We start from the raw sequence: 16,794 nt of genomic DNA on the forward strand, positions 1-16,794 counted from the left end.
ATTCAAATTGTTCTTTGAAGCGACTTTAGGCAAAAAGGTTGGATTAGTTCTCAAAGATACTCTGTCTTTGTGAAAAACCAAATAGGGGGGTCGAACCGATAGAGCATGAAGTTCAGACACCCTCCTGGCCGATGTAATAGCCACTAGGAATAAAGTTTTCCAAGAAAGAAATTTCAGGGAACAAGAAACAGCTGGCTCGAAGGGGAAGAATCAAGGATGTCAGCACTAAATTTAGATCCCACTGAGGAGGAGGATTCCTGATTGGAGGCTTTAGTAGGAAAATTCCTTTCAAGAAGGCCCTGCAGAGCCTATGGGACATAATATTATGATCTGCTATCCCGACATGAAAATTGGAAATAGCAGCCAATTGAACTCTGACTGTGGAAGAAGAGGAGCCTGCATGAAAAATCTCTGCTAAGAAGTCCAGGACTGCCTGAACAGGGGCAGTGAAAGGATCAATATTCTTGGCCTTAGCCCAATAAGAGAAGCATTTCCATTTGCTTGTATAAATCCTCCTGGTAGAGGATTTTAACGAAGCTACTATGATGTCTCTAACTGGGTTAGAGATCAAAGGAAGCCTGGCTAAGGAAGGAAGTGGAGCAACCATGCTGAGAGGTTGAGAGAAGGGATAGACCGGTGCAGCTGACCCGATTGGTGAATCAGAAGATCTGGCACTGGGTCCAGATGCCACGGCTGCACCAAAAGGTGATGATGGAGGAACGGAACCAAACTTGTCGAGGCCAGTAAGGGGCAATGAGAATCAATTTGGCTCTCAAAACGGTAGCTTTCTGGATAACCTGAGGGATCAGAGGAAATGGAGGGAAGGCATAAAGAAGTCCCTGGGGCCAATCCTGGGTCAGAGCGTCTCTGGGGATGGCCTGATAGAGGAAGAGGCAGAAGAAGTCTGGACATTTGCTGTTTTGGGGAGTAGCAAAAGATCGCAACATGGACGTCCCCATTCCAGAAAAATCTCTTCCGCTATAGATTGCTTGAGAGACCACTCGTGAGGCATGAGAATAGCTCTGCTCAATCTGTCCGCTACAATGTTGGTTTTCCCAGGGATATGCGTTGCTACCAGAAACCGATGAGAGGAGATCGCCCATTGCCATAGTCTGCGCGCTTCTCGACACAAGGGGTAGGACTTGGTTCCGCCCTGTTTGTTGATATACCAAACTACAGACATGTTGTCTGTGTGGACTGCAATTGTCCCTATGGGAAGAAAGTCGTTGAGGGCTTGCAACGTTAAAAGCACTGCTCTCATCTCCAGGACATTTATGTGCAGGTGGTACTCGAACGGCTGCCACGTCCCATGAACCATCCTGCCCTGATAATGACCCCCCCACCCGATCAGGGAGGCATCCGTGGTGACAGTGGCTATCGGGGATGGGGGTACAAAGTATCTGCCTTGGTGAACCTGAGGAGATGTGATCCACCAAGCAAGATGATCTTTGCAAGTCTGTGTCACCAGAATCTGGTGACGCATTGGAAGTTGTTGGTACGACCACTGTGTGAACAGCATCCACTGAAGAAGGCGCATGTAGAATCGAGCCAAGGGAAGAAGAGTAATGGCCGCAGCCATGAGGCCTAATACCTTTAGAACCATTCTGGCCTGTACTTTCTTGTTGGCCAGAATGATCCTGACATGACTCTGAATGTCTGAAACTCTTTGATCTGTAAGGGTAGCTGACATCCGAACAGTATTTAAGTTTGCCTATGAAGGTAATAGACTGGCAGGGCGATAAGGATGACTTTGGAAGTTGATCGAGATGCCCAAATGAGAACAAAGATTTATTGTGTAATCCCTGGCTTGTATAAGCTGATGCCTGGTGGTGGCTGACAGGAGCCAGTCGTCGAGATACGGAAACACCTGGAATCCTTGGCGTCTCAGGTGAGCCGTGACCACTGCCATGCATTTGGTGAATACTCTGGCCTCTATATTGAGACCAAAGGGCAGGGCTCTGAACTGGAAATGACTGGACCGCAACCGACAGCGGAGGAATCTCCTGGAGCATCTGTGAATTTTGATGTGATAGTACGCATCCTGAAGATCTATTGAGCACATCCAGTTGTCCTTCTGTAAGAAGGGCAGAATTGACTGAAGAGTGACCATTCGGAATCTTGTCTTCCTCACAGACTTGTTGAGTCTGCTGAGATCAATATTGGTCTCCAGTCTCCCGTCTTTTTGGGGACCAAAAGAACCTTGAGTAGATTCCGGGCTCTGAATGGTCTGTTGTAACTGGCTGAATGGCTCTTTTTTGCAGTAGTTTTGAAACTTCTAACTCTGCAATTTCCCTTAGACCAGGTGGTACATCTGGAAGGGAATTTGAGGGGAAAGGACTTTCCTCGAAAGGAATTATGTAACCCTTGGATATGATCGACTGTACCCATCTGTCTTGAGTGAGGGAATGCCAGGCTTCTGGGTACAGTGATAATCTTCCCCCGACTGCCTCCAAGGAGGGACAGCCGGGCAACATCTCAGGGATGCTGAAAGGGCTTGTCAGAGAGAGGCTCTCTGTTTCCCTGTTTTTTTGGAACCCCTCTGCCTCTAGAGCGGCGTCTGTTGTTGTTACCCCCTCTGCCTCTAGGGGTAAACTGACCACATGAATCCGGCGTGACTCCTTGGGATTTACGGAACCACATTTTTCCACCTTTCTGTCCTTTGGGATAAGGTCTAGAAGGGGTGGAAAAACGGACTCCTACAGCAGAAAGAGTCTTGCCGTCCTGCTCGCACCTGGTCAAAGTTTCCTTCACCTGAGGGCCAAACAAAGCTGACCCATCAAAGGGAGAATTTGTGAAGGACGCCTTGAAGGGATCTGCAAAGTCACATAGCCGCATCCAGGCTTGGCGTCTAAGAGCCACACCTGTACCTGCGGCTCTACTCGCTCCATCAGCAGCATATGATATTAGCCGCATGGAGGAGTTTGCAATGGAATTAAGGGTTCCTAGCTGCGAAGCAATCTTTTCTTGAGCTCCTGCAGCTGTAGGATCTTGTACTACTTCACCCAGCTCCTTAAGGATATCCCTCTGGAGTCTGGTGAAGTGACATAGGTAATTCAGCGAACGCATAGCAAAGGTCGCTGAGGAAAACATCCGCTTACCGTACCTATCCATGGTCCTAGAGTCCTTATTAGGAGGATGGACGGCGGAAGGATCTGCAAGTTCCTTCTTGGTGGCAGCAGACACCACCATGGCATCAGCGGGGACACCCTTAGTGAGGAATTGCTTGTCACACGGGGCAGTGATAAATTTTGAAGGCCTCCTAGGGACTGGCTCTACAGAGTCAGGAGCTGCCCACGCCTTCGGGCAATAACCTGCATCAGGGGTCGAAGGCGGAGACACCCAGGAGGTGGAGGGCCGAGATCCAAACGCCTCTAGGTATACTGACTCATCCTCAGAGGGATTGTTGGTGGGCCAGTTTCCCTCTGTTTAAGGAGTTCTAGGATGTCTGAGAAGGAGACATCCTCAGAGGGGATCTTGGGGATCCCTCTGACTCATCAAAGTCAGTATCCAGTGACAGACTCGGGAGTCTACATGCTTCCTCTTACAAGTCCTCTTCCTAGGAGGATCTCCCGAAACATCAGGAGAATCCTCGAAGAGGGGAAATTCCCAATGGGGAAACCTGAGGCGGAGGATCTCTGGATCCTGTAGCAAGAGAAGTGGCAGAGATGTCAACAGGCACTATAGAGGGAGGAGCTAAGGGAACAGACTGCTGACTGATACCAGTGGCCAGCACACTCTTCATCACCTCGAATGCTCCCTCCCAGGCAGGTCCGAGAGAGCCCGTTCGAAGAACTAGGAACTCCAGGGACCACCGAAGGGAAGTCTCGAGGCAGATGTCGGAGCCGAGCTCGCCAAGGCCGAGGCTCCAAGGGAAGAGCGGGTTCGGACAAGGGTCCGATGCCACTCACCCCCTCGGAGGAGACCATGGAAGCCCGACCACCGAATCCCTCTAAGGAAGGTCTCGAAGAGGAGATAAGAGTAGAGGCTGAAGGAACAGAAGGGGGTATCTGTCCTCCAGCCGTAGCAGTAACTATTCCCGAAGACTCCAACTCCAAGCTCTGGGGTAGAGTTGAAGGAGGAACTGTAACAGGGTGTGGACCAACAGTCGTCTGTTGAGACGGACTATGTAACATTTGGGCCAGTGCCTGTGACTTAAGTAATCTGCTGACCACTCTCTCTAAGTCATGGTCTGAAAGTCTGGATGACCTTGAAGATCGGCTCCGATGGCTCCATTCCGAAAGGAGAGGTGAAGCCGGAGCCGAAAGTATCGGCTCCAAGGAAGGAGACCTCGACCTCTTCCTGGAATGAGCCATCGGAACCGATGAAACTATAGACCCTGTCGGAGCCGACAACTTATCGGAGCCGACAGGAAGCCTCGATGCATCGGCTCCAGCCGGAGCCGATACAGCCACAAAAGTAACGGTGTCGGAGCCGATCGGAGCCGACACCGATGCCTGTGCCACATGGTGGTCGGAACCGATCGGAGCCGACACCGAAGTGGTCGATGCAGAATCGGCACCGATAGCCATCGGTGCCGAAGGCTTAGTTAAGCCAGAATCGGCTCCAGCCGGAGCCGATCTCGACTCAGAACGAGTCGGAGCCGAGGCCGCAGGCTTAGACACAGAAGCCTGGGCCTTGGAAGATTTGGCTGATTTAGATGGAGCCGACTTAGCCGGAGAGCCCTCCGGCGTAAGAAGGCCCCTAAGTATCAGTTTGTTTCTTCTTTCCTGCAGGACTCTCTGGCTGAAGGAATGACATATAGCACAGGAGTCCTGCAGGTGAAGAGGCCCCAGGCAATACAGGCAAGAAGTGTGACCGTCTGTCAGAGACATCTTCTGACAGCACGAGTCACACTTCTTAAAGCCTGAGACCCTCTCCTTTGACATGGTGTTTCACAACACACACACACACCAGTCAAAGAATTAAATTAAATAAAATACCAAAAAGGTATTACTAGAAAAACACACACACACACCCTAACAGGGGGGGGATGGGATGGGTAAAGTTTGACTAAAAAAATTAGTAGAGACAGGGAATTTTCTGTCAGAAAATCTTTATAATTAACTTAGAACTAAAAATTAAAAGGTTTTTAGCAAAAAGGGGCTAAAATATCAAAGTAGTGAATCACTTACCAGGAGCTGGTAAAAGGAGGACCTCATAAGCGAAGCGGCAAACGAGATCTGGGTACTTACCGCCTTGCATCATGGGATATGGGGCTGCCTCGAGCTGGTAAAAGTGACTCTCGAGCTTAGCAAGTGCCGAGTCGGAGCCGAGGGATCGGCTCCGAACCCATCAAGCAAGAAAGAAGGCGAGATTGACAACTTAACATTGATGACGGTTCAATAATAAAGGGAAGGAGTGCAAATATATCCGGATTCCTAATATTAAGCACCCATTTACTTTTTATTTACCAGAGTAACCAACCATATGGAAGATAAACAACAGTAAAATAGACAATGCGATTTGGCAATTAGTATCAGCCTAACAACAAATAAAAAGATGCAGATCAAACCATGCATCCTTACTGTGCACTGTTGGTATTCTCTAAGAAAATCTGTACCAAACGAACTGTTTCTTGTCTAGCATATAGTTTTATGGCTGAAAATGTATAATAAATACTATGCTACAGATCAGAAAATGCTAATGTTAAGTCATTTTAACAGGACAAGACAGAGAATGCAATGAAAACACAACCAAGATGATAATTTCGATCGCAGCTGTCTTGTTTATTGTTATTATAATTATATGCGGACTCATGTATGTATTCAAGAAGAAAAATAAAAAAGGTAAGCTTGCTATGTAAATAGTGGATTTCAAGCATTCTATTATCAACATAATTTATACATTTTAGGTTAGAATTAGCTTTAAATTGTATCTTTGCAAACTTTTATCAGCAGTGTTTGCTGCACATCATATAAAGTACATAATTAATGTGGGATGCTGGTATATGTATTACTCACAGAATAACTAAAACAATATTGTCCTTATACAGAAATACTTCAGGGTGAAGCATCAGATTTCAACTCTTACTCAGAAAAGACAGGGATGACTGAGAAAAGGGCAGCATAGTTAACAAGCAGGCCAGAATCTGTAATGAGCAAATCAAGACACTAAATACATATTCAACAGAAAAGATGACTAGATGGAAAGTGTGATAGAGACAGTTTATTTAGTTGATTATGGACTGATTCCATGAATCCTGTTCAGTCAAGACATGTTGGCAAATCCTCCACCAAAAATACATCAAAGTTAGTAATATTAGAGGGGTACGCTTAGTATCCCCTTTCATCGGGTAGTGGGGGATTGCTCTTACACAGAAAAGTAAGTTTGGGAGGTTGCCCATTCAGTCAGCTGAATTTGATCAAACTAACTTCACAAGCTTTGGCTGTGATTAAGAGCTATCAGTGATAAAGGATTTCATGTTCCTTTCAGAAAACAATACAAATTTTGTAGAATTATTTATTACTAAATGCCACCTCTAACTCAAATGATGGTCATGAGGTTACAATTGAACATACAGGATTGACATGTCATAGGTATGAAATGCACCTGTTTCTGGAAAAAGTGGTAGAAGCTATTATAAAAATCCATAGGATGAGGCAACAGCCATAAATGTTCTTCTTTTGGCTTTTCCCAGTTAGTGGTCGCCACAGCGGAACTCCGGTCCGCTAATGATTGGCAGTAGATTTTTACGGTGCCAAGGTGCCAGCTCAACACCCGACCTTCAACAAAGGCATGCCCATTCACGCATGTCTTTCGAACACCACTCGACCACGGGGAGGACATGCAGACTCCACACAGAAGGTGCTCCAGCCGAGAATCGAACAGGAGAACCTCTTGCTGTGAGGCGACAATGCTACCACTGCACCACCGCGGCTTACATTTAGTTAGTAAAGAGGAAGAAATAGGGGAGAATATGTTACTTGGAAAGACAAAAGCAAGAAGAAGAAAGGTGAAGACAAATGTTTAGTATATGGAGGAAAAAAGGGTTCCATACATTATCAGAGTTATAGGCAGAATGCATGAATATCTGTCTTTTTCCTTTCCATTGGGTATAATATCACAGTAATTTGCTACACTGATCTTTCAGTTAATTTTCTAACCAGCTCTTAGCCTATGGAACCACAGACTTAGACAATACAGTCTGTATTAGGTGAACAAGATACATGTCCTTCAATTAACGCAATCTTCTAAAGTTCTAGCTGCATATATAGTGCCATTTCTGTTAATATGATGTTGTTAAATGTGGCATTTTTGTAAGAACACCTCACCAATATTACCGAAACGTACAGCAAGATAATTAAACTCAAACATGTTTAAGTCAGTAACAGTTGAAAAGTTAAATTGAAAAAAGAAGTAATTTTATAATGCCAAATTTTGACTTCCACTGCCAATGGAATACAGCAGCAGAGCTGAAATGTGCATGTTGCAAGCAAAATGAAGAAATGTACGACAGAAGTTTCTACTATATTCTGTATATGCTGTTGCATAGTGTCTAAAGAGGGGAAATCGGTCACTCGTCAGGAGGCAAACAGGATATTTTCTAACAATTACAAATTAAGAAAGGATATCTTTTTGACATAATCACTATAAATAAACAAAAGTTATGTATTTACCATAACAATAGATTTGTGATAGGAAAGTCTACCCCATTAGTACCATTCAGCAAACTATTACTTTCCCCACCTGTTAAGCATCATTGCCATATCCCATGATGCATCACAGAGATCATTAGATGTGTTAAACTGCACTAAACAAGCAGTACAGAATAAAGGGCAGAACCACTTGATTAGCTCCATCAGGCATAATGAAATATGAATAGATAGGTTTACAGAGGATGGACTCACCTCTCACAGATTTATTGCTAGGGTAAGTACATAACTTTCATATCTAATAAAAGGAGATCTGACGTCCATAACAGCAAGATTCATACCCAAGCAAATCCTCAAATCCTCCTGGGCAGCCATCCCTATAAGACCATCTCTAAGATAACAAGGGCCTAAAATGAAGACCTTGATGTAGAATATGGGATATATACCTTTAAATACTAATGAGCTGGCTATGGCAACCAGCATGTCATGTGTTAAACAAAAGGAAAAAAGAGAAAATAACATGCAATCAAAAATCACCTGGCAGTGTATAACTAATCTTTTTCATGCTAATGACAGTCGAATTCTTATAAACTAAATCACATAAGTTGTATGCTTACCAGGACAATAGATTAACTGGTATCTGGACACTAGAACTGATGAGCTGGTCACCAGTGGTACCATATCACCACAGCAGCAGCAAAACTCTGGCTAGTTTGAGCTCCTCCACTATCCTATAATGCAGAACTCCCACATGATTTTCTAGATGGAGTAAAGCCAGTCATCATAGAAGACAATAACAGGGATGATGAAGGAAGATATCCCTCACAATATGCCAAATTTGTAACCAAGAGCTAAATAAAAACTTGTGGTGCTCCTCTAGGTTCCTCTATATAGAGGGGGGGCTTGGTGAGTGGGTGGCTCCAGCTTTTGGTTCATTATGTGCTTAACCATATACACCTTTGAGCAGATATACTTAAAAGTTCTTGCCTCCCTTTTTAAGTACTTAATAGTGTGTACCTTCGAAATCGAGCAGAGCTGTACATACTGCAGGTACAAAATGTGTATCTACCTATCCAGTTATCAAAGCTAAGCTTAAAGGTAGTCAAAGTAGTATGTTCCTGTAGTGGTAACATATTCCATATGCTGGGAATAAGATGAGTCAGCAACTTATTTCTATAGTGAGTCCTGTTGATTTGCTGGTGTAGATTTAGAACCATAATATATGTGTTTGTAGAAATACTGGTTTTGCAAAGAAAGAGGAGGTCAACTAGGACTGAGTATTTCATGGCTCAAAAAGCAAGATACAGGTCATCTTGGAACAACCTGTAGGCTGCAGCGTGTAATGACTGTTATCTTTCAGGATATCTGAAAGATTTAAGACTTGATTTCCTTGACAAGGTATCTTTGGGACCTTTCTAGCTGAGCAATATCTTTCTGACTAAATTAATAACTGATCATCCTTTCTGAATGTCTTAGTTCTCTGTAATTTGAATCTGAGTTGGCTATGCATGTTAAAGCAGTGCAACCTATATTCACCTTTACTGAAATGATTTGTAAAAAAAACATGGGTGGATGAATGATGGATTGATTCAAATTAGACTATTTAGGGGACTCAATAAACTCAATGTAGACTTCGCACAATGCCTACACAGAGTGTACATGTTAGCGTGAGTACCCAAGATACATCCCACAGTTGAAACTTTCACTAATGTGTGTGAACATGAAATTAGAGAGATGCATGCTAAAAATCTTCCACCTAGATTTTATAACTTGAGTAAATCAGAAACTGAAGCACTGTCAGAACTAAAGGATTCTCACAGCATTGAAATTAGGCCTGCTGACAAGGGGGGCAGTGTAGTAGTAATGGATAAGGTTTTTTTATTACAAGAAAATGATGGAACTTTTGAATGATACAGATACTTATGTTGAACTAAATGAGAGACAAATACAAGGTATAATTGACAGGATATCTGTATATATTTTTGACTTATTGATTACTAATTATGTATCAGAGGAATTGTTTGACTACTTTCAGATAGAACATCCAACTATACCCATTATTTATGGTCTACCTAAAATTCACAAAGACATCACACAGCCCCCTATGAGACCTATTGTATCCAGTAAAGGATGGGCCACAGAAGCCATCTTATTTTATATTGAACAAAATTTACAAATAGTCCTAAAATCATGTGAGACTATACTAAGGGATACAAAGGCATTTCTGCAACTGTTATATAATAAGACCAGGAATATTAATAGAAATTACATGTTTGTGACAATGGATGTCACTTCACTGTTCACAGTGATACCGAATAAATGGGGTATTGAGAAAATACGTGATATTCTGACCTTGAAACAAGTTTTTCAAAGCACTAAGATTAATTTGATATGTGAGTTGCTTGATATTGTCCTAGAAAATAATGTCTTTATATTCAATGACAAGTTTTATCTACAGAAAGTTGGTGTAGCAATGGGCACGGCTTGTGCTAACAGCTACGCTAACTTAGCATTGGCTGCATGGGAAAAAGATCATGTATTAAGTGCTAGCAATAAATATGCTGGCAAAATCATATGGTATTTATGTTTTGTAGATGACATCTTCCTGTTATGGGATGGTACTAGTGAAGAGTTGCAAGAGATGGTGGAGTACTTACATAGCACCACTGAATTTTTAAGATTCACTAGCCAACATTCCAGGGACTTAGAGTTCCTCGATGTTTCGGTTAAGAAGACAGCGTTAGACGAACTTACAACAGGGATGTATAGAAAATCTACATGGAGAAATAGTATCTTACATAAGACTAGTATGCATCCAACATTTGTACACAAAAATGTAGTGAAAGGACAATATATGAGAATAAGCCGCTTACATAATACAGATGAAGGCTTTGTGAAGACAATGACTATATTAGAGAAAGACTTCTTAAACAGAGATTATAGTAAGAAAGACATAAATGAAAGCTCTAAATATACCATTGAAAATAGGGATGGGAGATGTAAACCGCTCTTCTCAAATGCTATAGAAGATGTTAAAAGCAAGGAAGGTCATGATTTTAAAGTTAGATTCCCTATAACTTATTCTAGTGACATCAGAAGGTTCTGTAATATTTTTAAGAAGAATTGGAATGTTTTATTGTCGGATCCTGACTTGAGAGAATTGTTAGGAGATAGACCCAGCTTTTCTTTTAGAAATAAGAGGTCCTTAAAAAGGCAACTCTGTTATAAATCCAGAAACAATGAAAGAATGATCCTATCTGATAGGCAGGGGACCTTTCCTTGCAGAAATTGTACAGCATGTGACTATTTATATAATAAATCTACATATAAACATCCTACACTAGGATTTATAATTGATATAGATTTTTATGCTGACTGCAGAACACAAAATTTGGTTTATTTCAGCTTCTGCACTGTCTGTCATGCCTTTTATATAGGCAAAACCAATAGGTGTCTAAAGGAACGTATCCTTGAACACCTTAGAAATATTAGAAATAAAAAAGACACAAGTGCTTTAGCAAAACATGTGGAAGAAGATAGGAAACATATTTTTAATTTCATGGTTTTAGAAATAATAAATAAAAGTAAGAGGGGAGGTGATATAAGGAATAAGGTAGAGGAAGCCGAACAAAGATGGATTTTACTACTTCAGGCAGATGGGTCTCCTGGATTGAACAATGCTGTTTCCTTGAAACCTTTTTTAAAATCCAGACCACTAAAACATTAAGTAATATGGATTATTACATAAAATGTGTCTGTTATATGTATATTTTATTTCATCTTATGCAGAATATAAGGCAAATTAATGTACTGATGTATGTAATTTTAATTAGTCTATGTCATAGTTCTATATGTGTTTTCATTGGTTGAACCATATTTTAAATACCAATGTTTTAACTGTTTTTATGAGTCTGAAGAAGTGATCAGCTGACTTAGATCGCGAAAGCGCTTACTCTTGTTTAATAAAGTGGTGTGAAACTGCAAGTGAACCGTTTCCTACCTTGACTACTACATCTCAGTTACAACTTTTGGTTTTATAAAGGGCACTACTGTGAAGCTGCAAGTGATTTATTTCCTGACGTGGATTATTCCATTTTTATCTTCAGCTGTGGTCTAACCATTGGTCTTTTCATTTTTTTATATTTGACACAGATGTCACATAGCAATTCACATAGCAATGTTTTAGAATGTAACTCTATCAACCTCTTAAAGCGAGAAATGTGTACAAAGCCATAAAAATAGGGACAACGGACCAGAAATAGGGACAGATGTAATATTGCAGTTCCAAACTTAGGCAGCTGATACAATATATAGGTTGTACATTAGCATGAACTTTCTGAACAGCAAGGAGTTTGAAACTCAAATGTTAGTCATCAGTTTCTGACTGCACACTGCAATGACATGCTATTGATTTACCAGGAAATAAATCTATGAGGGAAAAGAAAACAGATATGAGACAAAAACTACACATTCTGCAGAGATCAGGACATTTGAGAGGTATGCACCCAAATGTCTGTAATATTCAGTCACATCAGTCCAGAAATCATCCCATTGATATGGCAGAAAGCCACATATTTGTTAAGGAAACCATCTGCACATCCTGGGAATATCTAGACAGTTGAGCGGTACGAATGAAAAGTATATGGTCCAAACAAAGTACAGAACAATGTACCTACAGTGCAGAGTATTGTGATATCCCATTCCTGGCATACTGTACTGAAACTGTGTTAATGACCTGTAAAATGATCACTCAGGGGAACTGTGTGTATTGAATAGGGACACACAGATGAATTGTAGGAATGAACACATGGGAAGAGTTCAAGTAAAACTCCAGCATGTACAGCAGAATAGGGCATGTCAATGGAAGATGGTTGCAGCAGCAACACCAAGCACATATCTATATGGTACAGTACGGACTGTACAGTGAAAAAATGCTGTCTGTGACTCTCACATAAGGTGACATAACAATGGAGTGTGTGTGTGTGTGTGTGTGTGTGTGTGTGTGTGTGTGTGTGTGTGTGTGTGTGTGTGTGTGTGTGTGTGTGTGTGTGTGTGTGTGTGTGTGTGACATAAGCATCCTTACATGAATAACGCAGAAAATGTCTATCACAGATATGACATACAGTTGGGGTAGGGTGCATATTGGGAAGCTGTGCAAACTGTTATACCTGAATACAAGTTTGTTTATATTGTAAAGCAATGGAAATAATTATCATGGAAATGCTCAACAGTTATATAGTAAACTTCCAGAAACTGGACCCAACCCAGTTTGGTTTTGTCAAGGGCAGGTCTTGCCTACACAACCTGGTGGACTTCTTTGAAAAGGTTACCAATGCAATGGATGAGGGCAAAATGGTTCACACTGCCTACATTGACATGGCCAAGTCATATGACACAATAATCCACTTGGGAATTGTTGACAAACTCAAGAGGTTAGGTACAAACCCGTATGTCGCCCAGTGGATACCCAACTGTCTCACAGACAGGACCTAGGATGTTAGAATTGGTGAGGCTAGCTCTACAAAGAGGCAGTTACAAGTGGAGTCCATCAGGGATCATTCCTTGACTGCTCCTTTTTGGCATTTACTTCTCTAAAGTCAAGGCCAATGTCAATGGTCTTTGGCTAACTAAATTTGCAGATGATTGCAAATTAGGAGCTGTCATTGAAACCCACACTGACACAAACATTCTCCAAAAAGGGCTGACACAGGCAAGCAACTGGTGTCAGTCATGGACTAAAACTAAATGGCATGAAATGCATAATAACATCTTTTGGCAAATCATCCACCCATGTTAACTATCATATTGACAACACACCCCTTAGAGATGACCCAGTAGTCAGGGACTTAGGAACACACATGAGCAATAATTTAGGGTTTGACCATCACATGTAGTGAGGAAATCATTCTGTGTTGTGCAACTTATAAACAAAGGTATGGCATTTAAGTTCAAAGAAGTCACTGTTCCACTGTATTTGGCATTCATCAAACCTATCATTGAGTACAATGCCCCCTTTGGTATGTACCTAACCAAGCATATCCAAATGGAACGTCCACAGAGGTTACTCACTAAACTAACACAGGATGTATGCAAAATGCCTATGCAGACCGCTTCAATGCCCTATCCCTGTATTCTGTCCACTAGAGGCTTGTGAGGCAACATCTATGCCTGGCATACAGAGCATTGTTAAACCACACTCTGATGGACCTCCTGCATATCCACAAAACAAACAGCACCAGAACTACCCATTCTAAAGATATAAACCTTGCCTGAGATATAAATAGTACCTGCTGGAGAGAGACAGGTATGCATCCCAGAGACAACCCCATCTCTGGAACAGGCTCCCCATACATGTGAAGCTGAGTTCCTCCCTAACCCAGTTCAAGTGCAACTTAGACAATTGGCTGGGGAACAGGAAATTAATTCCTAGCTTGGCACCTATGTCCCTAACAAACACAGGCAACCTGTAAATGGTTCATCTCCCAGGCCCCTGGTTATAAATATTAATCTTCCAAGTCCCTGCTTACACTTATCAAGCATATCAGAACTTGTCAGAGATTTGGGATGCATGGCTAGGGTTAAAAAGGCCCTTGTGGTTGTTAGCCTAGTAATCACCTATGAACCTACTGGTGTCCCACACCATCAGACAGTCATGTATATTCACCAGAAAGAATACCTAGGTATGGCCAATAAGCTGTGTAACAGCACACTGTTACAAAGGTGATACACTTCAGTTACAAATCAATGGAAGATGTGTATGGAAGTACATGAAAAGGGTACACTCTACACAGTTACTGCTGTGATGAAGGTTGGGAACCATGAAGTTATTATGGCCTCTGATGTGCATGTCCTTCACATAACCAGTAGTTGTGTTACACTCAAGGAAGTAGTAAGCACTGCGACCACATGTTGGTGTATGTACCACTCCCCCTCTACCCCAGTACACAAGTCACATACTTATTGTTCTGATTATAGGGTGTGATGTCTACGTTATACTTGTGTGGTCTGTCTGTGTCTTGATTCAACAAATCCCTCCACGTGTCATCAATGCAGGTGTTGTCATGGCTGTGGCAGCAGTCTCTGGTATGTATTAGTACTGTCTGTATTATACTAATATCACATTTGGAGTTAATGAGTGCCCACAAGTTGTAGTCCTTCAAGCAGCTCTTTTTTGGATACATGTGTATGTCATCTGTGATGTCCACAACTTAACTAATGGGCAGGAAAGGGCCTAGCAGACACCCCTGATGTACCAACCTGATCACTGGACCTGAGATATATATATATATATATATATATATATATCACATCACACATTTTAACATAGTGAGATGCCATGTATGTCATACACTGGTTTACCCATTTGGTGATATAGCTGTTCACAGCCACATATAACAGTGTTGATTGAATACCTCAGTGTGGATTTTTATCAAATTCTTTGACCTGTTCAAGTTCCCCAAGATGATACAGTTGTCATCATGCATGCCCTTGATGACCTCTTTGAGGACATCTATCAAATGTAATGGACCTAATGTAGCAGTAACAACTGACACACATCTGTTGCACACACCTGGAATATTACTAGTGTACATGTAGAAGAGGTCCATGATGACATGCTGGTCTATCTCACAGTCGAGGAGAGTCAGAATGTCCCTATACATGCATGCATCAGGTGCTGTTTCCCAAAATAAGGTGGATGGATGTTGATGTACACCCTTGTATGGGAACATAAGCCATGTAGAAGCTGTGTTGAACTGTGTATTCAACCATATCAGGAAGGTGTATGTGCTGGGTCATGCCATACATGATTGGTGATGTTATCACAGCACATGGATTCCATGTGATAAGCCTGGATGAAAGTAAAACAGTGCATACTGCGTATTGTCATCTGACCTAGGGTTTTGACACAATCACACATACAGGTATCACTGAGGAAACCCACAAGCTAGGAATTACACATTATCTCAGTTTTTGGATAAATAACTGGCACAATGACAGAATACATCACATGAAAGTTGGTGAATTAACCTGTACCAGTAGAGCTGTTACCACTGGCAAACCCCAGGGATTTGTGATTGGACAGTCACTGTTTGAACTGTATTTCTTGACAGTTCAGGCTAAAGTATATGGCCTTTGGCTTGCCACGTTTGCTCATTCTTGGCAATCACTGAGTCCACCAATGGTGATGACATAATACAAGAGGAGCTAAACACAAATGAATGGTGACAAAGGCACACGACCTACATATAAATGCAGAAATGTGTGTTTTTAATGTTGTCTTTCTGAAAAGTGGAGTTCCATGTTAATCACAGCATTGGCAACAGTCCTGCAATGCAGAAACCCAGTGATGCAAGCACTGGGAACACATTTAGATAGCCAATCTGAATTTTGACAACCAAGCGTCCAATCTGCTATTGCAAGCCTATGTTGTGACACCATAAGTCACACCGTCATATTGAGATCTTAGAATTGTATGACAGCACTGTAGTTAAACCTCATTACAACACTAACGAAGTATAATGTGCATTTTTACATGTACCTCCCCAGACATATGTAGCACTTGGAGAGACCACAGGGCTTTCTCAGCAGGATAACACAGGGCCTACACACAATGCCATGATGTATGTAGATACATTAAAAGCCATGTTACTGTAAACATTATTGTATAGGATGAGGTGACTTCTGCCTGGCCCACAAGTCAGTCTCTGACCCTGTCCTGGTTGGAGTACTGCATATCCAAAAATGGGATATAGCTGATGACATCAGTGGTGTCTGTTGAGGAAAACATAAGTGTCCCACATGCTTGTGTAAAATGTTCTCTGTAATGTCAAGCAGCAGTTCACACACAGACACACACACACACACACACACACACACACTTGACTGCAGTGAGAATAGAACCCCTACCTAAGTACATGGAGTACAGCACACAGTACTTAATGCAAGTACCACAGCACAAGTCTGATTTATACAACAGTGCAGGTGAACGTACAGTAGATGACATCAGCAGGCCATGTGGGAGACAAATGTTTGGGAGGGCTGTATGAAATGGGTATGTAGGCATGAGCAAGTACCAAAATACTGGCAATCGATGTAATTGCAGAAGTAACTGTAGGGTACACACATTTGCTCTGCTGTATAGACAAGCACACCCCAGTTGACTGCAGGGTGAAAAGAGCCCCTACCTATCTAGGTCCACAGA

At 42.1% G+C, this 16,794-nt stretch overlaps 1 protein-coding gene across 4 annotated transcripts in view; it reads left to right on the plus strand.

Moving 5' to 3' along the window:
• LOC122813971 overlaps positions 1 to 16,794 on the plus strand; it is a 1,592,156-nt gene that overhangs the window by 1,060,172 nt on the left and 515,190 nt on the right. For all 4 annotated transcript variants that reach the window (XM_044086526.1, XM_044086527.1, XM_044086529.1 and 1 more), the window contains one exon: positions 5,664 to 5,786. In XM_044086526.1, the coding sequence (XP_043942461.1) occupies positions 5,664 to 5,786 (123 nt within the window). The remainder of the gene's footprint in view (positions 1 to 5,663; positions 5,787 to 16,794) is intronic.

The sequence above is a fragment of the Protopterus annectens genome, chromosome 10.part0, assembly GCF_019279795.1.
Source record: "Protopterus annectens isolate FY-2018-M chromosome 10.part0, PAN1.0, whole genome shotgun sequence".
Classification (NCBI taxonomy): Eukaryota; Metazoa; Chordata; order Ceratodontiformes; family Protopteridae; genus Protopterus; species Protopterus annectens.